Below are 23,687 nucleotides of genomic sequence, written 5' to 3'. Positions count from 1 at the left end.
ACAACATCGAATGTAAAAAAATACCAGTTAAGATAAATAAGGGGGTTAAAAACAAAAATGGGCCCCTTTTTTATTGCAAATTGGGTTTTTGAAAAAAAAAATTGTGATAAAGGGATAGATCATATATAAGTTTTATAACAAAACTATTTTTTTTATTTTTTTTCCCAATAATTCAAAAGTTATTTCAAAATAATAAATAATTTTTGAATCCAGTACCGAAAACACGCCGAAGCGCGTGTGACGTCATAATGTTAGTTTTCACTCATTGCAGTTGATAGAAAAATAATAAATACAGTGTTTTGATCTATTTAATTTTGTTAATTAATATTAATATTTAATATATTAAATATACTATATATATAAATAGCCGAAAACGCTGTACTGTCAAATTGCTTTAACATTATGATGTCACAACATGGTGATCAATCATTCATGGCGCGTTTATAGTCACGTGATTTTCATTTAAATTTCATCAATTTTTGATTGTTTATAATTAATTGAAAACAAAAAAAATAAGTTTTTTGCATTAAACATCAATATTATTACCAATAAAGTTTTAAAATACATAAAAAAAACAATTGCGCCATCTATGCCTAGCATTTTCCAATTTGACACAGACTAATTATTGTAAAAACCCAAAAGCCAATTAGGTTTTATTGGAGTTGCTATTCAAGTAACACAAAATGTTTAGGTCTCTACACGCCCCTAGATGCCTAGAGTTATCTATTCTCTATTTTCTAGCAGTTAAAACCTATTTAAAAAATGTAATCTCAATTAAGCCGAGAATTGTCATAAAATTAAATCATTATCTTACGTATTAACTCCTTCCAATAATTATAGGTATGATGACATAAAACCTTTTTATAAAATGAAATGTTATCTTTCTTTTGCGTCTGACTAACAAACAAGACTAACTAACAAAAAAAATGAAATTGAAAAATGTTCCCACCCAAAAAGTTATGCCATCTGACAGTGACAAATAATGATAGCTGTCAGAATTCTACGGATTCAAAAATCAAAGTATAATTGTCATCATTCCCATTCAACGTCAACAATCTCCGGATCAATTTGATCCAATTGAGTATAATTCAGAGGAATCAATATATGTTATAAAATCTTATTATAAATTCTATTTTAGTAGAAAATTCTAAAAGAAATACTATTCCAGACAAAACTACTAGCACATTTGCTGTCGATAATATATTTATTAAACTATCGATTCCTCTGAAACTAACACTAGGTGATGATGTGTCAGATGATAAAATACGGGACTAACTCATCACAAACCTATTCCGGATCGAAGGTCCAAATTCTATTCGGTAATTACAAAAGATTGGACTAAAATTCATCAGACTTGGAACGTCTAGGTGATGAGTCTAGGCGCATGTAGGCCCAGCAGTCTTCTGGCGATGGGTGGTCGGTGGTGGGGATGATGAGCCGGTTCGTCGTCAGCTCTGGGAGCCCAGTCTTGGAGACGGCCGCCGGCCGCCAGGCGATGTGTCAAACGGTGGGCGATGGAGAAACCTCCGCTGCCTTCCAGTTGGGTCAGGACGATTATCACTTGTCTGGAATTATTTTTCAAATGACAATTTCAGGTCATTTACTCGATAGATGTAAAAAAATCAGTGACGCAACCTTATTAGATCTGCGCCTCAGATTGCTGTATCTGTTTCATGGTCATTTGTCAATCTCATAGGCAAGTAGGTAGCCCAAGAAATTTCTTAATGTATATATATATGTTTGTAAAAATATATGTATAAAATAAGGTCCCGCATCACAAGAGGTGATCAGCCTTCTGTGCCTGACACGCATTTACTGTTTGGGACTACGGCAAGCCGGTTCCCTCACGATGTTTTCCTTCACCGTTCGAGCGAATGTTAAATTCGCACCAATTCTATTGTTGCATAGGCGATGATTGAACCTACGACCTCAGGTATGAGAGTCCCTAGCTTAAGGCCCTAGGCCAAGGCTTTTAAGGCCGAGATCGAAAAAGGTTGCTGGTTTTTTTATTGGCGATAAGGTGTCGGTTAAATATTACTTTATACATGTTATACATTTAGGTTGTGGTAGAAAAAGCATAGAACTTGAATGACTCGGCAAGATTGTCATATCATGGTCATGATAGAAAGATAACATTTTTATATTTTTTTTTAAAGAATTAACAAACCTTACCTATGCAAGGGCGGTACCGAATCAATAGTCTTGAGTTCTCCTCTCGTGGAGACGACGTTGTAGCTCTCTTGACAATCGCACTTCACGTGGATCCATTTGTCGGTATGTCTGTTTTCCACCATCACCACGAGACCCGCCCAACCCTAAAATATCATATATTTTCATATATTCTTTTACGTTAACATATAACTACTACGTGATAAAAAATACGGACTAAATCATACAATATTAATAAATAATAGTTTAAAAAAACTAGAACACACGCTTTTAAAGCACATCAAACTAAAAAGTGAAAAATAATACAAGTATTTTTTGTTCATTACCATTCTCAGCCTAAATAAGGAATTATTTTTCACTTTTTAGTTTATGTGCTTTAAAAGCATGTGATCTATTTTTTTTAAACTATTATTTATTTTTTAGCAAAAAATTTTTTTTGTTTTTTTTTCGGCTTATTGCATTGTCATCGATCTTTGACAGGTGCGCAAAGTTTGAATTAAATATGTCCGTTAAAAGTGGGTCAAAATCGAGTCGGTTACATACATGTGTGTGTAAGTGTGTAAAAATAAATATCGTCAGTCCATCCGTATGAACATGGTTATAGCGGGCTCAGTGGGCAAAGTGCGAGCACAAAAGACACGAATAATTATCGTACAGTATTTAATTTAGATTAATTCCTTTTAACATTATCAATAACATTGAAGCTTTAATTATAACAAGAAGCGAGTTCAAGGCCCCGATCTCACTTTTCATCACAATCTCTCATCACCACAATGCTCCACTGAATACTCAATCAGAACTACCCTACGTTTTCTGAACGTGTTGTCCAAAGTCCAGATGGCATATGCTCTGCTCTGATTGGTCGTTACAATATTCCTACTTTTATTCGTTAATGATTCCAAACTATGAAAGAATTATATAATAACAAATTAATGGAATCAAATTATGAGTATTAAAAGTTATAGATGGAATCTTTTTTTTATGTAATAGGAGGCAAACGGGCAGGAGGCTCACCTGATGTTAAGTGATACCGCCGCCCATGGACACTCGCACTGCCAGAAGGCTCGCAAGTGCGTTGCCGGCCTTTCAAGAATTGGTATACGTTTTTCTTATAGGACCTTAAGTCAAAATTGGTTCGGAAATACTTCAGTGGGCAGCTGGTTCCACATAGTGGTGGTGCGTGGCAAAAACTGCCTTGAAAAACGCTCCTTTGTGGAACGACGGACGTCGAGGTGATACGGATACGTCCGATAATCATTCATTAACCAAAGTAACAATAAAAATCACCGGTCAATTGACTCGATCAGAACATTTTCTAATAATCCGAACATTCCGAGACATATATTATTTGAGAAATATCAATAAAGTTTCGTTACCTATGGAACCTTCTATGAAAATCTTAAAAGACCTTATACCTTAGTCAAATAATAGGCGGTCATCCCCTGCCTTCCCTCGTGGCGTTGGCCTCGCGCGAGGGTAAGCCCGATGATAGCATCGGCCAATATGTGCGGATGTAAGGACGGCCTCTCCACTGCGAGAGGTTTCGACGAGTGAGCCGCGAGGACGTGCCTCGGCCAGAGGGAACTGTCGGCCAGCTCGAGGCCCGTGTGCCAGTGGTTAAAAGCGAGGCAAACGACGAGGTAAAAGCCTTTTTCTAGCATTTTGTGGCAGCCTACGAAGCCTCGCACCTGGAATTATTCGTGAATTATTTGAAATGCGCTACAAAGAAAAATAATAATATATTTTTGTAGGCCCTGTGTAACTAATTCGCTTCAAATCTGGATTATACAGATCGGTTGAATGTTGAAAATACTCAGAATAACTTCCTTTTTTGGTTATTTTAAAGTCGGTTAAAAAACTAACAAATTACTACTGAAATAAAACTTGGTCGCGAGGTATGTTCGATGGCGGTTGTTGAAGGGATGTTCAAATGTATGTTAAATGAAACTTTTTGTTTAAAACTGGGTGTCAATTACTGGCTTTTATCATTTAAAATTGAGTTTACGACTAACCTAAAATTAGGGGTGGTGGGGTTGCGACGCTGGATTAACAAAAAACTAACTTGACTTATTGAAGGGTTTAAATGTAAGTGACACTTATGTTATTGGACATTATCGGAAACGAAAATGTTAAATTACAATTTCTGAGTGTGGGAAAAACTAAAGGACTCATTTTGGCTTCAAGTGTGCGATGATTGCTAACATTTGGTTTGCGCTTCTAATTATTAAATAAAATATACATATGTAACTTTACATTAGTTACATTAGTAAAAGTTATGAATGCTACATAGGGGGCAAAAGGATTTTCGAAAGGCTAAGGTGGGGCATGGCACATCAAAGGTAGGGAAACACTGCTGTAGTTGATCAAAAACTAGTTTTAATCAAAGCATAGTTTAAACTTTCAAATTACTGAAATCTTTTTTTTTTACAAAAATAAATATAAAATATTTAAGTACGTACAAATTCGTAATGTTTAACTAACCTGTCGTTTGCTGTGTGCCACAAGTTTGCCAACTTGTGCACTTGGCCCCGATTTGGTTCTGAACACAACGACGCACAAGTCCAGTTGCGATCGCTGGCTTTTTGCTGAATTCCTGAAATAATACATTTCATTATTTATATGTATTATATGTAGATAGATAATCGTGTCTAGGGTTGGGGAGTCAGTTACGCACTTTTTGAAGGTTTTTAACTGAATTTTGAGAAAAATTCTTTAAAAAATGGTTAAAAAATCAATGTTACGAATCGTAACGTTTATACAAGAAGTTATTTATATGGGTGTATCTGTTATACGTTGTGCATGTTTTCCTGAACTTTAGCAATTATTGTTTGCGATTAGAAAACTCAAGCCAGCCATCAACTCAGCCGAGATACGAACGCACTTTCTTACAGTCTAAGCTAAGTTCTAATTTACTCACACCGCTGTAATGAATAGAACATAATTTTATTTTATTGTGTGCTTGTTAATACAAGATAATTCTTGTATATGTTTTAATCGTATTTTTTAATTTATAATTTCTATTTTTTTTTGTGAAACCATTGATATACAAAAAACCCAAGATGCACACTCAATGTCAAAAAAACGTCCTCAAAAAATGAGCGCAACATTCTAAATTGTGCGCTCATTTCAAATAGTCTCGCGTCTAATAAGTGGAGTCGATATTATTTATTTGTGTTTTTTTTGATAAATAAATTTATGTACTTTTGAACTTTTTTGTGTGTAGTTTTTGACAAATATATTTACGCTATATAAAGTGTAGGTCAGGAGGTAGCCAATTTAACATTTTTTTTAATTTAAAGAAAAAACTTTTTAACCGGATTAAAGTTATGTATTATTATAAATTTACAACTATTTAACATCCAACACCTTTTGTCTTCAGTCACCGTGACCACGCACGCTGTAAAGCACCCGAAAAGTCGGATAAATTTAAAATTATGTTAAATAGTTGTAAATAAAAAAGTCATGTTCGACTCCACTCAATACCTTGTCCTACCGACCACGGTTGGTCGTAAAATTTTATTGCTTTAAGTACGTATAAACTGCGTTGTAATAACAACTTTAAGCAATTCGCGTAAGGTTGATTTTGCAATAATATATGCTTGTAACATATACTGTTATAGACATACTGTTATAGAAAGGGACAGAAATAGTATTTCGGGACACTTTCGAGCGTTACTTTTATTCGAGACTGTGCATCTTGGGTTTTTTGTATATCAATGTGTGAAACTTATGTTTACTTTAATTGTCACACATTTTAGATGTAAGATTTTGTAAAATAATTAGTAGATTTAGTACTGTGAGTCGTAAGCTAAATAACTAAATAAATAATAAATAAATAAACATAATACCTTTGACCTTCCTGAAACAATGTAAAGTCAACCTCAGTGGGCTGAGTGGCAGTGAGTAGCAGACACGTGAGGTGACGCGTGGACGACATCGGGGGCAGAATACCCGCCAGACGGACCTCGTGCCATCCCGCTCGCACCTTGCATATGTCTATGCAGTCGAAGTATCTAAGACAGAGATAGTCGTAAAGTGCCTATAGACTAGCATTTATTTTTGTTTTATATATTTATTAAAGTTTACCACTACATACATAATGTTATATCTACACCCTCTGTCTTCTTTGCCGATGAGTAGGGATGCCTACAAATTCAAATTTAATGACGTGGAATAAGTGATACATGTATCTTATGTTCCATAATAAACATATTTTTTTTTTTTACATAATATTTGTCAATCTTTTAAAATATATGTAAGGAAAACATATTTTCCTATACAAACTCTTTTTATATTTTATTTTTCTTCTTTGCCGTCTGATCGACGATGTTTAATTTGTGACTTGACATAATAGATGTAAGATGTTTTAATTTTATTATTTTATTTTATAAAACCTAGAATACAGGCTTTAAATATTGTTTCTTTTGTATTCACAGGTGAGTGAATAATTTGTAAATATTGTTTTTTTTATTAAATGTAAATTAATAGATATTTCTTTTGTAAATAAATATTTTGTATTGACAGAGAAACGCAGTTGCGCCTTATTAATTATTCCCAGTATAAGCGATTGATTCCATTATATACATATATATGACAATTAGTTTTTCAGTGCTATTTTTAAATTGATCAACCCATTACCGAATATCCCAAGCTCTGGATAAGTATCCGTTATATTCGGGAAGAATTGTTAGTCTTTTTAAATAATCAAAAAAAAAACCGTGGCGCTACAACCTCTTAGGTCTTGGCCTCAGATTTCTGAATCTGTTTCATGATCACTTGTCAAACTAATAGGCAACTAGGTGATCAGCCTCCAGTGCCTGACACACGACTTTTTGCGTCTAAGGCAAGCCGGTTTCCTCATAATGTTTTTTCTTCACCGTTCGATAGAAAGAAAGTACATTGGTACACAGCTAGGAATCGAACCTACGACCTCAGGGATGAGTCGCACGCTGAAGCCACTAGGCCAACACTGCTCAATTAAAAAAAAAATTAGTTTAAAGTAGAAGAAAATTTCATTAAATGTCATACTTTAAGCGAGTTTAGCTAATAAAAAAAAATATTGGTTGTTTGTAAAGTAGGTTTACGATCGAGATGTTTACGTGATAACGTCTTATTGGTGATATAAGTTTTTGGGAAGTAAGGAATTAATGAAGATAACAATTTTTTCAAATTTTAAATTACATCTATCGTTTTATTCACACTTTTGATGATAAATTTCGGGTGTAAAATGACAAGTTTACTTATTCGACTATGATATACATTTTTCTTCATACATTCACGGAATGACTGGCAGCGCTCGAGATGAGACGGGAGATCGGTCCGTCTCTCTCTCGTTATACCTGCGATCGCGCTCGTGAGGTTTTGGTGTGACACAAGTTTCTGAACATATCACCCGACTAAAACGATTTTAAAGACGTTATCACGTCAAAAAATCAAACATTAAAATAATTCTTTATGAATAACTCACTTAAGAACATCCTCAAAGCTGATCCAAAACACGCCTTGATCCCTATCAGCCGTGCAAACCGGGAGCTGTCGCCTCACGTGCTCCGTCCAGCGCGGACAGCCATGCGCCCATGGGCCGCGCCACGTGTAGTGGCCCCAGGGGTTCCTCAGGCGGAGAAGTCGCACTGGCGGATTGCTGTCCGCCAGCTCCACTACGTCAAGGACGGAGTACGCGTGCCGAGGACGAAGACCCAGACGCTGGTACTCTTCCTCGTCCACCTGGTTTAGGAGAATTTGAGAATTTATTTATCTTATACATACATTGCTTTATGATAAACTTACTTTAACTTAAACTAACTTTAATTAACTTTAACTTAATTTAATTAAATTAATAATAATAATAAACTTGACAATAAGCTTAGAGCTATGTATTATACTGAGAGACTGGTGCTTGAAAAAGGTTGGGAAAACCTGTTATTACAAGTCACCAGTCCCTCTTGAACATAGTGTTGCAAAAAGTATTGCTAATACAAGTCTTTAAAAACGAACGAAAATAAATAATTTATAAAAATATATATATAAAAAAAAATTAAAAAAAATAGTAAAAAGTAAAAGCATTTGTGAGTGTGTGTGTGTGAGTGTACGGGTCAGCGTGAGTGCGTTTGCGTGTGTGAGTGTTCTAAATTCTAAATTAGGAGATAGAGAAACTAGAGATCCAGCGAACAGCGCAGGTTAAGTGAGTATTTTATTCACTATTACGATTTATTTAGCTTATTCTATTTATGAAGTGAAACTTCTTTAGGCGCATAAGGGTAAAAATTTTATATTAGCGTCACGAAGATGTACAGCGTTTTTGTCGAAGAAAAGGAAGAAAGCGATTGAGAGAGAGAGAGAAGGGCGAATTACCTGATAGAAATCCTATTTTTAAAATTTCGTAGAGTATTTTTGCAATATTAGTTGCTGTTACAAGTGTTTTCGAGAGATGATTTTTAATTCCGTAGAATTCTGACAGCTAAAATTTTTTGACATGTCAGAAATGGTAAAACTATTTGGCCGGGCACATTAATGAATTTCAATACTAGTCTGAACATCTGAGTCTATACTTACATTTTATTTGTTAGTGAATGTATTTATTTTATTAAGTACGGTTCTCCATATTAAGTGGTTTAACGGCGAGTGATAATTACGTCCCTTTTCATCACAAACAGTAAAAAAAACGCATAACTAACGATAACATTTTTTTTAAAAGGTTCACTAAACCTGGAATTAGTAGGCAGTGATGCCAGCTAAAGAATAAAATTAAGTAATTAATTCAATATATTGTTCGTGGTATTGAAATATTTGTTATTTTTATATTAGGTCACTTGAGAAAGTACACTTTTGGTAGGTAAAACATAAAAAATACGTAGCATTTTATTTTTTATTGCCTTCAAGTAGGTCAAATTTAAATGAAAATCAGAGTATATATAATATGTTGACGATTGATCATACTACAACCAACGCTGTACGTATCTTTTGTTTTACGTGTTCTTCCTCTTCATCAGCTATTTTTTTTTTGGGTCCATCTTAGGATGTAGGCCTCCATTCTCGTCTTACCCAATTTTTACATTATTATATAAGTACAAGAAATATGAACCGACCTTCATATTCCCCCCACCACAACTGGCTCCCATGAGAAAGCATGCCTGCCTCGAAGACAGCAGCTGTGCCCAGACCAGGTCCCGGTCCAGCTGTTCCAGAGGTGCTCCACCGCCCGCCCCTCCACCTGCACCCCCCGCCTGCAGAGACACTGACTCGCAAGGCGCCCCCGTTAGGGTACACAGACCTACAAATTAAAACCCGTTGAGACACATAAGAACTTGGCCAAAACTATTATTATGCAGAATTAATTAACCATTAGATAATAAGACAAAAAAAAGAAAAAAAGTCCGTGCGTACAAAGTACACATGTCAGAAGTGAAACTTCTTTCGCAAACTAATTTTAAAGTCTTGTTCATATTTATACAAATCCAAAACTTTAGATTTCCGAGACTTAGAGGGAGGGAAAAAGGAAGATATGTTAGGAATTAAATGAGTTTAATTGTCATCAAAATATTAAGTGTCGAAAATGTCAATTTATAATTCGTCATTTGAGATTTCAATAAATTATTTTACATAAAAAAAATAAATAAATTCTCTTTACAAAATTTTAATTTTAAAAATAGAATTTCTATAAGTTAATTCACCCTTCTCACTCTCTCTCCCAATCAGTCTCAATCGCTCTCTCCCTTTTCTTCGACAAAAACGCTGCACATCTTCGTGACGTTTTTTTAAAATTTTTACCCGCATGCTAAAGAAGTTTCACTTCAAAAATCGTACCTAGTCGTTCAATAAGTATTAACTTGGGATTTAAATGTTAAATCCATAGTTGGGTGTCCCATACCCAACTATGGATTATATTCACCTTCAATCGCCCTTCCGGATACCAGAGCTTCATAACACCCGTGAAGCTTCGCCACCGCTTTCTCGATTAATGGCACCCACAACTGCTTTCTTTTTGCCTGAAGTGGTATACAGATCTTTTAGACGTGGGGCAATTACGTATAAACCCTCAATGGGAAATAAATAATTTAAAAAAATTGTAAAATGATTCAAATTGGACATTAAATTATTTAGACCCCCGTGCGTGTACGTCACAAATACAACCACGGGGCGGTGACTTTTTAAATTACGAACGTCCTAACTTTATCATTGTCCATGGGCAGCGGAGAACAACACTTCTATAAGGCAACAGTAAAATTTAAAAAAATATATTAAAGCTCTTAAAGCACCTGTGTATTTATTGTATGTTGTGTGTTCTCTGCAAGTGTATGTGTGTATCTAAGTCTTTGTAATATAAATAAATAGATAACTAACCTGTGAATACACAAGATGCCCCTTCTTATTACACGGTAGCTGGTCATCCAGGGTGATGGTCAACCAGCGGCCATCTTTACAAAGTCGCAATTGATAAGCGCCCCTTTCGGGTTCCGCGCGAACTACAACGCTACGCACTAAAGCCGATCGCTCGGCTAGTACTGCTAGTGCAGAGAGCAGCCAGCAGTTGCCTAGAACACCTGAAATTAGGGGAAATGGTTTTATGAATCAGCAAGACTTGAGAAAATAGCGGGAAGTACGTAGCAATTTAGCACAAAACTGACTGGGAATAAAAATGTTTTGGGAGCGTTCAAGTATTACGCAATTTTTGGAGATTATTGACCCCCCCCCCCATGTAACGCGTCGTAACCTTTTTCTGTACCCAATAGTAGAACGTTTCGTGACCACCTAGTGGTTCTTTAATACTCTCTTTATAGCTAAAAGTTACCATTATGTGGTGTAAAGCACTGGAATTTCGAAAATAATATTAACAATAACGCGTAATTCGCATCATAAAAAACGACCCCCCCCCCCCCAAATTCCTAAAGAAACCTATTAATTCACCAAATACTACATAAAGTCCATTGGTGCACAGCCGGGGATCGAACCTACGACCTCAGGGATGAGAGTCGCACGCTGAAGCCAGTAGACCAACACTGCTCTTAAATATCTAAAAACTACATACCCTGAGAAATATCCGACGGCCTTGGATCCCGGAAGACTGCCCAAGGAAGCCGATGGTCAGCGTCCACGTGGATCTGATGAGGCCTGAGCCAACGAGCGGCTGCCCCACTCTCCCCTGAACCGCCGTAGTACAACGAACGCCCGGACGCAGGGAACGACTCGTCTACGTACATTTCACCCGTCTGGAAGAATTAACCAGACTAATTTTAAAGAATATACAGATATATATTTACTAGCTGTGGCACATTGAATGGTTGAGAAAAAAAAAACAAGAAAAAAAATGAAAAACAAAACAAAGAATACATTTCATATAAGTTTAATTTAGCAATACTGAAAAAAAAAGATAAAAATCAATCCTTGATGCGGATTATATATCCTGCAAAAAGATCAATGCAGAACTATATTATATATATATATATATATATTATTTATTAACACCTTATCACAAAAACAATATAAAAAAGGGATTTAACCTATAAATATTGAGGGCTAAAGCAAATTATAAATTAAGGATATTCACAATTGTTCCATGTACCTTGTACAAACACAAATTATCTGCGTAATTCACCCATGTTTTGGGTTTTAGCTAACACTTTTTATGAAGATGAAGAAATTTTCCACCTTACCAAAGAGAGTGCGAGGAAATATTTTTAGGAAGCGGGAAAACTTTGATTTTATTTAGCAGAAGGAGCAATTATGATTTCTTTTAAATATTAAATTATCTATTGATTATTGTTACATTTAATTTTTTTTTATCACTTATAACTATGTACTTTTGTTTTAAAATGCCAATATCATATGTAAGGACCTAATATTTTATTTATCAATGTAATCTGTTTTGGCTTTGTCTATTGCATAAGTACTTTATTTTTATAATATGTATATGTGTAGCTGTAAGATTACTTATAAATAAATAAAATAAAAGTAATTTCACAAAAACATGACTCACGGCAGCGCTTTGGGCCAAAACCTCCTGCCACTGGGTCCAAGCGTGACTCTCCTCTCGCAGCCTCAGAATCTCCATCGGCGTACTTTCCTGTCGTTCACCATCCGACCCTTCTGCTGTAGATTTACAATTTATTAGTAACTTTCATATGCTACGGATCTCCCATGAAAAATATTGACGCTATGGTACCCTAGAGACGGAAAACGAAGAGGCCGACCACGCAAGAGATGGGAGGACGAACTGAAACTAACAGCAGGCTCCAACTGGAGAAGAGTCGCAAAAGATAAAGAACAGTGGAAAGGCTTTTGCCAAGAGGCACACCGAACTCCGAGATATAGTGGAGTGAAAATATATTAAAGTTCATATATACAAAATCACAGGGTTTCGGAATTTAAAGGCTATATTAATATTATTATTAGTAACTTTATATGTTATCATAGTTATGTAGAGCTAGCTACAAAATTAAATATACTATTACTTATATTTAATGTAATTTATTTTTTCGTAATTATCGAACGAATCTAACTGCGGACGTAAACGCACTGGTAACCTTTTTAGCCATCGCTTGGGGCGATGTTAACAAACAGTCCGCGTTTAATAAAAATCTAATCTAGTAATTTGTCTTTTTTTCTTTTCAAAACATATCATTCTTAAAGGTTTTCATGAATATGCTGACAGATAAAAATTAATACATATATCAAAAAGTCACAAGGAGTCAATCGTCAACAGTTAACTTAAGGTATCAGAAGTAAAAAACTTTTATGACCAACTTAAAAAAAAATGTAATATTGGAATGTATTTAAGAGTATGAATATCTGTACAAAAATAATGTCCAACTAAGATAACTGTGCAAATTTCATAGAAATCGCTTTAGTATTTTTTGAGATATCCTTATCACGTATTTCTAAATGTGTGTAATATGAGTAGATAATGGGTAATTATAAGAATAATAACAGGTATTTCCATTCGGTTTCTTTTGAAATCACTTCATATAAAGGCCGGCAACGCACCCAACTAAAATGGGTGTCAATAGGCTGCGATGACTGCCCTAAAAAACGCTTAATATAAAAAAATACATACGTGAATCATCATCGTCCAAACTGGGCTGGTCAGGCGCAGCTGGCAGAAGTCTGGTCTTGGGCGATTGACACATTTCGCAAGACATGGCCGTCACACTGTTCACGAACGTGCATTCGGAGCATGGCCATTCTGAATCAGTCCTGAAACGTGGGTTAGGGAGCGTTCAAGTATTATGTAACGAATTTGAGAGAGCTGGGGGGGGATTGTAAAACGTTACAGATACCGGCAAACTTCTTGAGCATTAAACAAGGGAGTGGTCCCCCAGTTTGCGCATCGCTCGACACGTCACTAGAAAATCACTAGAAGAAATTGTGAATTTACTATCAAAATATCGTAATTTTATTTTTCATAAAAAAATTGTGGTTTTTGAAGTGAAAACTTATTTAGCGAAACGTCTAAAGCTTTATTATTAACGATATCGTCAGACTGAACGCGAATAAAAAATGGCAGCTTAAAATATAGTGAATTTTCCTAATTGAATTATTTAATACTAATTTTAATTATTTTGTGTAGGTTTCGTAAGACGGATGGAGAGAATTGTCATGTTTGTATACGATAGCGTAATAAATAAATATTGTATTCTACCACATAAATGATAGTACTTTTATACTGATAATTAAAGCAGTTCGTGCAAAATTATTCCCTAACCATTCCAAAATATCAAAAATGCACAACGTTAATATTCAAGTTTTCACTTTTGCCGGTACTCCTGGGGTGCAACCCGTCGTTTTTTTTTTAATTTTTGTTTTTTAATATTTGAATGATCTCTACATGTTTGCCTTTAAGTGCTTGTCACGTTAAAAATTGTATTTTGTGGTTGTTTTAGGAATGTTTTAAAAATTCACAAATAATTGTTTCAGAATGCAAACATTATGTAAAAAATGACTTACTTAGTTTCGGGTGGCGGAGTTTTGTGTCTAGACCCTCGACGGGGCAAAGCCGGCGTGTGACGAGGGCCTCTGCGAGGTGAGGGGCTCCGACCTGCTGAAATTGCTATTCGTTATGATTTTTAGATGCAGAATAAAACATATTTTTACATTAATAAATTATTTTATTTTTGTTGTCGTAGTCTTGAGAGACTATAGACCAGTATTACCCATGCCTCATCTAAGCTTTTCTTACATTATTATGGCCCCCATATATACATACATAATTTTTAAAAATTGTATTGTTTACTTAAGAAAATGATAGATTTGAGGAAGAAATTACTAGAGAATTGGTAACGAAACGAAGTAATTAAATTTTCAAAACATAATGTAAAAGTGAAATTCAAATTACGAATAATTTTAATAAATTTTCAAATAGCCCCACTTAACAATCAAATTTCCCACCTGTAGGGCGTACGCCCCACTATGGGAAATACTGCTCTAGAGAAAATATTTTTATGTATTGTTTATATTACACTTATATATGTCGTAAACATAAATAATAGCCCTTAAAAAGAGTTTAAGACGAATGATTGGTAGAAATTCTTAAAAGGCAAAAACGCTTAATGACTGGTTTTAAAAAGCGGAACAGCAACGTTCTCTCACTCTCTCTGAAATTTTTGTAATAACTCACCAAATATATGACCAAATATATGCATTATTTTTACGACCGGTTGATTAGAAACATTTTTTTAATTACACCACAAACACAAAAAAAATTAAAATTCAAAATACTTTGACTTAGTGGTGTTAAAGGAATAAATAAGTTTAATCTCACCAGCAGCGACGTGGTTATCGGTAGGCACGGCGTGCTTGGGTACGGGCGGGGTCTTACAGGCCAAACAATGGTTCGCTGACATCGGATTACGCAGCGTACACGAGCTGCAAGACCTGAAATTCATATTTATTTAAGTTATAAATTAAAGAAAGAAAAAACCTTTAATTGATTAACAATGTAAACTTTATGTAACGTCCTTCTATTTAACGACAAACCCCTTAAAGCGTCGAAATCACTAGGCTTAGAGTTGGTTTATGATACATTCTACATAGCATTACATCCACCCTCAATAACGATAGTTAAATAATAAACTCGACTGCCGGCATCACGTACCGCACTTTCTAAGGAATTCATTCCTTTGTTTAAAAATTGGGATTACTTGCCCGTGTAGACAAATTGTTGTTAGTAGGAGTCATGAATATATATATGTTATCATTGTATAATAACATATAGATATCATTGTATAATAACATAGAGATATCATTGTATAATAACATAGAGATATCATTGTATAATAACATAGAGATATCATTGTATAATAACATATAGATATCATTGTATAATAACATAGAGATATCATTGTATAATAACATATAGATATCATTGTATAATAACATATAGATATCATTGTATAATAACATATAGATATCATTGTATAATAACATAGAGATATCATTGTATAATAACATAGAGATATCATTGTATAATAACATAGAGATATCATTGTATAATAACATATAGATATCATTGTATAATAACATAGAGATATCATTGTATAATAACATAGAGATATCATTGTATAATAACATATAGATATCATTGTATAATAACATATAGATATCATATTATCAATACCTTATCATATTATCAAATATATCAAACTGTAAACATGGCAAGTAAGAGAAAATGTGTGTATTAAAGAAAAAGCGGGAGATAATTACTAACACTAGTCTGAAATAAAAATTTCCCTTGAGTGTCGTTATATAGAGTTAACAATATATATATATACAGTCAAAACCGTTTATAACGACATCGTTTACAACGACCTATCGGTTATTACAACCAGATTTTATGGTCCCGTCCGAATCCCTCGTAAACTATTCAGTAAACAAACCGCTTATAACAACATCGGATTACAACGACGAAATTTTATCGATATTCATCGGCTATAACGACCAACCGCTTCTTGTCTCAGCAAAACAAAACAATACAAACGATTTTAAATCTTATTTAAAGGCATTGAATGAATATTTAGGCATATTATTACCTACGCACTTTCTCCCAACGAACAGTTTCAGCCAACAACGATTTCGGAGGCTCTTAATGCTGTAACAATTTTGCAAAAATTTGTTGCCTTTAACGAACAGTTTGATACTGGTGATACTCATACCTTGAGGAGTATGAAACGTAAAATGCAAAAAATATTTGAGATTGGGCTAAAAAAAACAGACTAAAATGATTGATTACTTTTGTACCCAATTATTTCGTAATAAATATTTTTGTTTCTTTTTTGACTCGTTTACATATTATAATATTAACATACCATATTATAACCCATACCTAACTATTCTAGATAGATAACTATGATAATATAACTTGTAGATAGTGTACATACATATTAACTATACTTGTGTATATATAATATATGACATTGCTTATAACGACTATCGGATATAACGTCGGCAACTATACGGTCCCTTCAATGTCGTTATAACCGGTTTTGACTGTATATATATATCACTTTAATAAAAAATGTGCCCAACTAAGCTTTAAGTTGGTGTCACTAACAACTGATTCTAACTCAAACTCAAATAAACTTTATTCATATAGGTAACCAAGTACACTTATGAACAGAAAATATGTTAAATTATTTCTAAATTTACATTTACTACCAGTTCGTAAGGGAGCATTCAAGTATTACGTCACGCAATTCTTGAATCGTAAATTATTTTATTTATTATTTTTCCCAAATAAATCGTAAACGAAAAATAATTCGAAGAACTTTTTATATCATAAGTAATAAGACAAAAATAGCAAATAAAACATGTTTAACAGTTATCAAGTACCAGAAGTTATGTGTGCTGGGTCGAGATCCCGCGCAGGCAGCGCACGCGGTCGCGTTCGCGTCATTCACGAGCGTACAACGGGTGCACGACCACGTACTGTCAACCGCTGGACTTGAAGTATCTGTAATGAAATACGTTTATTCACCACAAAATAAAAATTAAAACATTAACAAATTAAACCAACTTCAAAATTATTTCATTGTCAACATTATTTGCCTATGCCTACACATTTTTCAAAAATATTTCATGACCGATTTTGACGAAAGTTGGAAAATAACTAATTTAAATCATAATATCACACGTGCATAGAAGTAATTGTACCTTAATATTATTTTATTTCCACTAAGTCATATACATACAGGTCAAACTGCTTACCTTATTTGAAATCGGTTAAATATTAAACAGAAAACTAAGCAAGTACACAATAAGGAAAAAACTAAGATCTGACGCTGATTTTAGGTAGTCACCCAGTCACACCCACACGCTCGCAAGTGCGTTGCCGACCTTTAATAAATAGATACCTTTTTTTCTTGAAGGACCTTAAGAAAGACCAGCTGGTTCTACTTAGTGGTGGTGCGCAACAAAAACTACCTTAGAAAACGCTCAGTTGTGGAACGACGGACGTCGAGGTGATACGGATAGTATTTTGTATTTTGCCTTGACGTCCGATGATGAACCTCAGCTGGAGGTATTAATCCGAACAACTCCTCTGAACACTCTTCATGGTAAATGCGGTTTACAGTAAAAAAATACGTACCGACAGCGAACAATAACTCGTCACTATTCAAATCATGCTCCATAGACGCAATTGGTACCGTCAGCTTTTTCGGTTGGTTTTGGTTCGGTTCCAACTTAGTACCACTTGCTTCTGAAGAATTTCTGAAAGAGAAATTACTTTTGTTAGTCACAAATTTTCTTCAATTATAAACAGAAAGCAAAAACACCAATGATGTGCCAGAATGGTGTCAAAGATGGTTTTAGAGAAATGGCTGGACCGAATTAGATCAGAAAAGCAAGAGGCAGGTATTAGTGGAGAAAGCTTTGGGAGGCCTATACTGGCGAGATTAACAGCTGAACTGAGGAGAACGGCCCGTTTAAGCCAAAAAAAATATTTCAAATTATACAAATTTATTATAAAAGGTCAAATGAGTATGGGTAGCCGGCCTATGTCGGTATACTCATTCTTTAAACAACTCGAGGTCGGAATCTTTGTGAAGCGGACCGTCGAAGACCTCCAGCCATCATGTCGATGCTGAACAGTTATGAAGCATGCTGTTTGCCTATCATAGGTTGTACAATTATTTTTACTGTTGTTCTTTCTAGACGTAAGATTTTATTCCCGTTGGATTTTTTTTAAATAAATAATTTTTGGCCGGGGTTTGCAGGATTTTATATAGCAGAGAATATCTCCAACGAGTGTTTGTCTACTTATTACGACTATGTGTTGCGTGTTGTTCCCACGATAATATAAGTGCGTGCTCCTGTTTCACCATGCCTCCAGCTGATAGAGGACAAATCTTCATTTTTAATCTATTTTATTATTATTAATTAACTATTAATTACTTAAGATGTCATGTGGAACATGGTGTAATGGTTGCAGCTCCTTACAAACGTTGTGCAAAACTTGGCGATTAAAAAGAGTGGCGGAGAGTTTATTGCCAGTTCATCTCTTCCGTTCTACGCCCTTGATTTAAGTACTGGCAGTAAATTTAAATTAGAAGTATTTAATGTATTATATTTCTTTTTTGACGTTCATAAGTGTACATTGTGTTATCTACATGAATAAATGATTTTGACTTTGATTAAAAGATAATAAAAAATACATGAGAAACGTCACCTATGGGGTTGCGGCGTTTGTGCGAGCGTTGTGGCGTGCGGAGGCCGCGCACTGCGACAGACCTCGCAGCGCGATCCCCACGCGTTGTACGCGAACCAACATTCGCCGCATTGCCACATACGGCCGCTGGGCTCACGACTGAATTATAGAAATTATATAAACTTAATTCTTTCATAATAATAACGTTTATAAGTAATCATAACAATCAAATAAACAGTTTTACAATTTTCTTAAGCTACATAGCAATAATAAAAATAAAATTAAAACAAATTTAAAAAGTTTCGTCCCTATGGCAGTGTACATTAAACGCTGGCAATATTTCCTCGCTGTATTGCGATACTTATTCGTTCGTAGCGCCTGTGCACTTGAACCCCACGGCTCAAAAGCCTCCTCCAAAGAGAACAAAATGGAAGTTGGAGGAAAGACTCTTATATTTGAGCTGTTTATTATAAACTTTATTACGAACGAGAAGTTACAAGTAAATAATTTTAAATAACAATGGCAAGATATCCCCTTAAATAGAAATCCCCCCTCCTTACCATCCATATAACGACTTAAAAAAACAGCTTAGTACTGTTTCATTGTATGGGCATAGATAATACTTGTTTGTCGAAATTTTTGATTAGTCATTTGTTCAAATAAATATGCATAAAAAAAGTATTCCGGACAGAAATAGGTTGTGACAAAATTCATCGATCGCTAGTTCCCACACCAGGGAGGTTGTGAGTACAACAATTACTCCATTTATTATTCAGTAAATTAATATAAAAGCGTAAAACACTTACGAATTCTGTGTAGAAGGCACTTTGGAAGGCTCCCGTGGGTTGTGGGACACTTTGCCCACCGACGGCAGCATATTGAACACTTTCTCCTTCACCCCAATGTGAGAAGTCCTTAAATTACTCTCCCCAACTGGGGACAAACAGTTCTCGGCACCTAACAACTCGTCTATCCTCGCGTAATCCCCATCGCCTATATCGTTCGAATACAACGCCTCATTCTGAGAATTTGACATCACAGTTTTTGTATCTTGCACCGAAACGTACGAGTATCTCGTTCCGTTGTTATTCACTTGCAATTGTAAATTTAAATCCTTGTATTTTCCCTTGTTGGGAAGTGCGTAAATTACACCTTCTGCATTTGTATCCCAACTGCACTCTCTATCTATGAGCTCAGTGTTCGATTCGTCTATTTTCTTCTCAACCTTCTCCCGACGCTCGTCTTTCAACGAACAGTAGCTTTCTAGAGACTTTTGATAATCGTTCAAGCTTCGCCTGCTAGAAATCACTTTGCCCATGGGCCGATTTTCACTGTTCTGTTCCGAGAACGATCGGCGGTACGTGGGTCGGATTTCTGGCGAGTTTTGAGCGCTGACTGATCTTTGGAGAGATTCTCTTAACGTTTCAGTTTGTGGCCAATCTGGTACTGTTATCATCACCCCTCCAGAGGAAGGTAAGGATGTTGCACCGTCCCTATTGAAGGTTTCGTGTCTACCTAAGGTGGTGACGCTGAGACCACGTGTGTTAGGTATTCTGGAGAGTGGCGAAATTCTGGGACACAGACAAGCTTCGCAATGGGTTCTTATTCCCGAGTTCTCGAGGGTGCACTTACTGCAAGCCCATTTCTTCAAATGCAGCGCTCTGCTTTGCTCTCTCTGGTATTCCTTGACGTAATTCAATTCCCAATTGGATTTGCTCTCGTTGCACTTCTTTGGCCTCCTCGTGACCGTGTGAAGACTTCGTAGGAAAGACTCTCTAGGGTTATACGTAGCAGCTTGATAGCCGTAACGCTCCGATACCATTAAACTGGTAGGTCTGCTAATCGTGGCTCTATTTTCTTCAATATTCCACCATTTATGCTGGGAATTGATCACGGAGCCATGGGAGAGGGAGCGCGTGACACCGTGAGCTTGATCAGTGAGCTGAGTCGGAGACAAACGCAACGACTGCAAGTCGAGGTTCAAGCGTCGACCATCAGAGTAACTTGACGAGGGCTTGTATGAAGGAACAGCCAGGGTGTTGGACCTTATCATACTGTCTGAAAATTGAATTGGATTTAAGTTTTAAAACACAGTTTGATTAATAAATATATATATATATTATAAAACAGTAGATACCTTTATCAGACTTGTCTTTGTCCGTCATCCCTGAAGATTGTTCCTCATCATCGGACAATCTGGAAATAGGCACAAAAAGTTAGCATCACCAGTTTACGGCAAGTACTATGTAGACCTACCATGAAATCAGTATATGAGTATTTCAGCGCCATCTGATCCTAGATAAATGGAGTAATTATACCTATAGACTGGCGCATGCAGCGCGAGTACATCGCAGGCAGCGCAGCGCCACGAGGCGGAAACGTTGCGCAGCCCGCAAGCGCACCGCCACGCGCGACTTGCGCCCGGCGCCGAACCCACTGACGACCATCCGCTGGTAACAAATTATACGTTAGCTATAGAGATGAAGGTCAAACATATAAAATTTGACACTGTAACGTTTCCCTAATTAAAGACAAACCCTTTAGCTTGTCTGCCATACAATGATACACTCTACATAGCGTTACACCCACCCTCAATATTTAAGCTTTTTTGTGTTTCCAAAAAATCCAAATAAAATAAACGCAGAAGTACATTCACGTAAACTTGAAATTGTAACCGATTGAGAATCTGTCAGTGTAATTTCTGTCAAAATCTACACGGTTTGCATGTCGTTTCACATGTTATGAAATACACGCTATATGAAATATTATAATAATTAAGTATTAAGTGTATGTTTCGTTTAAGGAATTTCAATACAATATACAAAATTATATTTTTTTTTTTTATACTTAGACGCAACTCTGGCAGCCAAAATTACTTGGAGGGGTTCCAATCAAGGTCCCCTGAGATACCTACATAATCAGTAAAATTCAGGCGACTTATTTCTAAATCCAACCCTTATGCAATTACTAACACTAGTCTTAAGTAAACTTTTTCTTTTTCTAACACAAATTTTTCTTCTTTCCATTTAATCACAACTCTTTGTAACATCAAAAATTGCACAGTCCCTTGAGTGTCGTTATATATAGAGTTTACACTGTACATCAAGCAAAACAACACTCAAGTAAAAATAATCAGTGAAACAATGTCTAAATATAATTAGTTTTAGGAATTCTTAATAATATCCCATTAGTGCTGAACAATTAAAGAGAAAAATGTAGACACCTGATCTAGAAACAAAACTATTTTATACTAGTGGACCCCACAGACGTTGTCCTGCATGATATTTCGAGCTATTAGGATATTAAAGTATGAAAGTACCGACTGCAGCACCACCTGCCGGGCTGATTTGTGAATCTAAACCATTCCCAGATCCCCTTGAACACACACAAAAAATTTCATCAAAATCGGTCCAGTCGTTTGAGAGAAGTTCAGTGACATACACACTCACAGAAGAATTATATATTTTATATGTATTTTTTTTTAAATATTTAATTGTTTAAATATATTTTTCATGTATCAAAGTTGACTAAATGTGGCATAGAATGCGGAAGTAAGGGGAATATTCTTACTGCTTACTTATCTTTTAATTTATAAAAATTTAAAAACAGACAAAGGCTCAACCCGTGACCTAGGGAAATAAGGGAACTAACAACATATTTTATGAAACCTACCTGCAAATCGCAAATAGACAATTTTTATTTAAAACAATATCTATACACTATGAACAAGCAAAACTGATAAAAGGCTTACACTATAAACAACTTTACAAAACACAGTCTCTTTTCATCAGAAATATAAAACAACTGACTTGTTAGCTTGTTATTTTGTCAATATAGCTTTTGATTGATTGATTGATATAATTAAATATGTAAATTTGAACAACCTTTAAAGTATAGAGTGAAACATTCACTGAATCTAGTCATCCATGAAAACAAAGGACTCAACATCAGCAATAAAAACAAAGAACTTGCAATCTATATGTAAATTAACACTCTTTGCTCAATATTGAAATCTTACATGAAAATGTTATACAAAAATAGTTCTTTTGCATAGGATACCTTAAGCACAATATGGGCTAGACAAATGGATTTGTTTTGTTGCTGACTAGTTTTTCAAGAATCAACACAATTGAGTCAAATTCTTATTGTCGTACATCGTAATTAAATCGTATTGAAAATAAAGACTTAGACATACCTATAAACATTGTTCAGTTAATGCCCCTAATACTACATTTTCAATGAAATGATGACACACAGTCACAATACAAAGAATCTAAATCGATATTTTATATAAAGGGCTAGGTATTCACGCACGCAACCTCGAAATACAAAGGGAATCTAACCTAAATAAAGTCTTTAGAAAAATCGATAGCGATTTGACACAAGCGATATGAAATCGCATGTCAATAGTTTGTAGAAAAAACATACCGATTAAAGTTATTTGTTGTTGGTATAACAATAGCTTCAGATCCTGGGGTGGTTCCACCACTTTTCTCTGTCCGCGAAGCGTAATCTGATGAAGAGTCTCCCGTATAATATTGTTTTTGTAAATTTCTGTCATGACTTGATACCCGTTTGGTACCACATTTTAAACATTTTACACTCTCTGTTGGATTGATTTGACCACACGCTTGACAATGCCATTGCAGCACAGATGCGATTGAGCCCATTTTAATTCACACATGGCTATGAAACCATAACAATACTCCGTTTTATATAAATAACTAGCGGCAATGATGAAGGAACGAAAACAGCTGATCCACCATGTTGTTTGTGTATAACTTTTTTATGTAGTGTTGCTAGCTATGAAATAAAATAGAAAATAAAACAGTCCGTGTTATTTTAATCACTACTAATAACATAAATAAAACAATAATAGTAC

At 35.2% G+C, this 23,687-nt stretch overlaps 1 protein-coding gene across 4 annotated transcripts; it reads right to left on the bottom strand.

The window, feature by feature from the left end:
• Window positions 1–652: 652 nt before the first annotated feature.
• On the bottom strand, window positions 653–23,580 carry LOC125056767 (calpain-D). 4 transcript variants are annotated; one of them, XM_047660047.1, is made up of 21 exons: window positions 23,234–23,580; window positions 21,124–21,255; window positions 20,943–21,001; window positions 19,612–20,863; window positions 18,827–18,964; window positions 17,747–17,868; window positions 16,990–17,110; window positions 14,924–15,036; window positions 14,110–14,203; window positions 13,220–13,359; window positions 12,143–12,255; window positions 11,195–11,375; window positions 10,510–10,709; window positions 10,058–10,154; window positions 9,255–9,439; window positions 7,637–7,893; window positions 6,018–6,182; window positions 4,651–4,762; window positions 3,585–3,857; window positions 2,173–2,315; window positions 653–1,565 (listed from the first exon to the last, which is right to left on the bottom strand). In XM_047660047.1, the coding sequence occupies exons 1-21, from the start codon at window positions 23,473–23,475 to the stop codon at window positions 1,364–1,366; spliced, it is 4,341 nt and encodes a 1,446-aa protein (XP_047516003.1). In that variant the 5' UTR covers window positions 23,476–23,580; the 3' UTR covers window positions 653–1,363. The 4 variants fall into 4 exon arrangements, with proteins under 4 accessions (XP_047516003.1, XP_047516005.1, XP_047516004.1 ...); XM_047660049.1 differs by having other exon boundaries at window positions 12,143–12,252; XM_047660048.1 differs by having other exon boundaries at window positions 14,110–14,200.
• Between the last annotated feature and the right edge of the window lie 107 nt (window positions 23,581–23,687).

This window comes from Pieris napi, chromosome 15, assembly GCF_905475465.1.
Source record: "Pieris napi chromosome 15, ilPieNapi1.2, whole genome shotgun sequence".
NCBI lineage: Eukaryota > Metazoa > Arthropoda > Insecta > Lepidoptera > Pieridae > Pieris > Pieris napi.
The sequence above is the reverse complement of the archived record's forward strand: the minus strand, read 5'-3'. Positions and strand labels throughout refer to the sequence as shown.

What these genes read in the sequence shown, in the direction of transcription:
- LOC125056767 (XM_047660047.1), bottom strand. Translation starts at nt 23,475, where the DNA reads ATGGGCTCAATCGCATCTGTGCTGCAATGGCATTGTCAAGCGTGTGGT. An exon ending in TTTTGGCCCAAAGCGCTGCC is followed by an intron (nt 11,376 to 12,142) that starts GTGAGTCATGTT and finishes TAATTCTTCCAG; the next exon opens with ACGGGTGAAATGTACGTAGA. An exon ending in CCGCCTATTATTTGACTAAG is followed by an intron (nt 2,316 to 3,584) that starts GTATAAGGTCTT and finishes ATGATATTTTAG; the next exon opens with GGTTGGGCGGGTCTCGTGGT.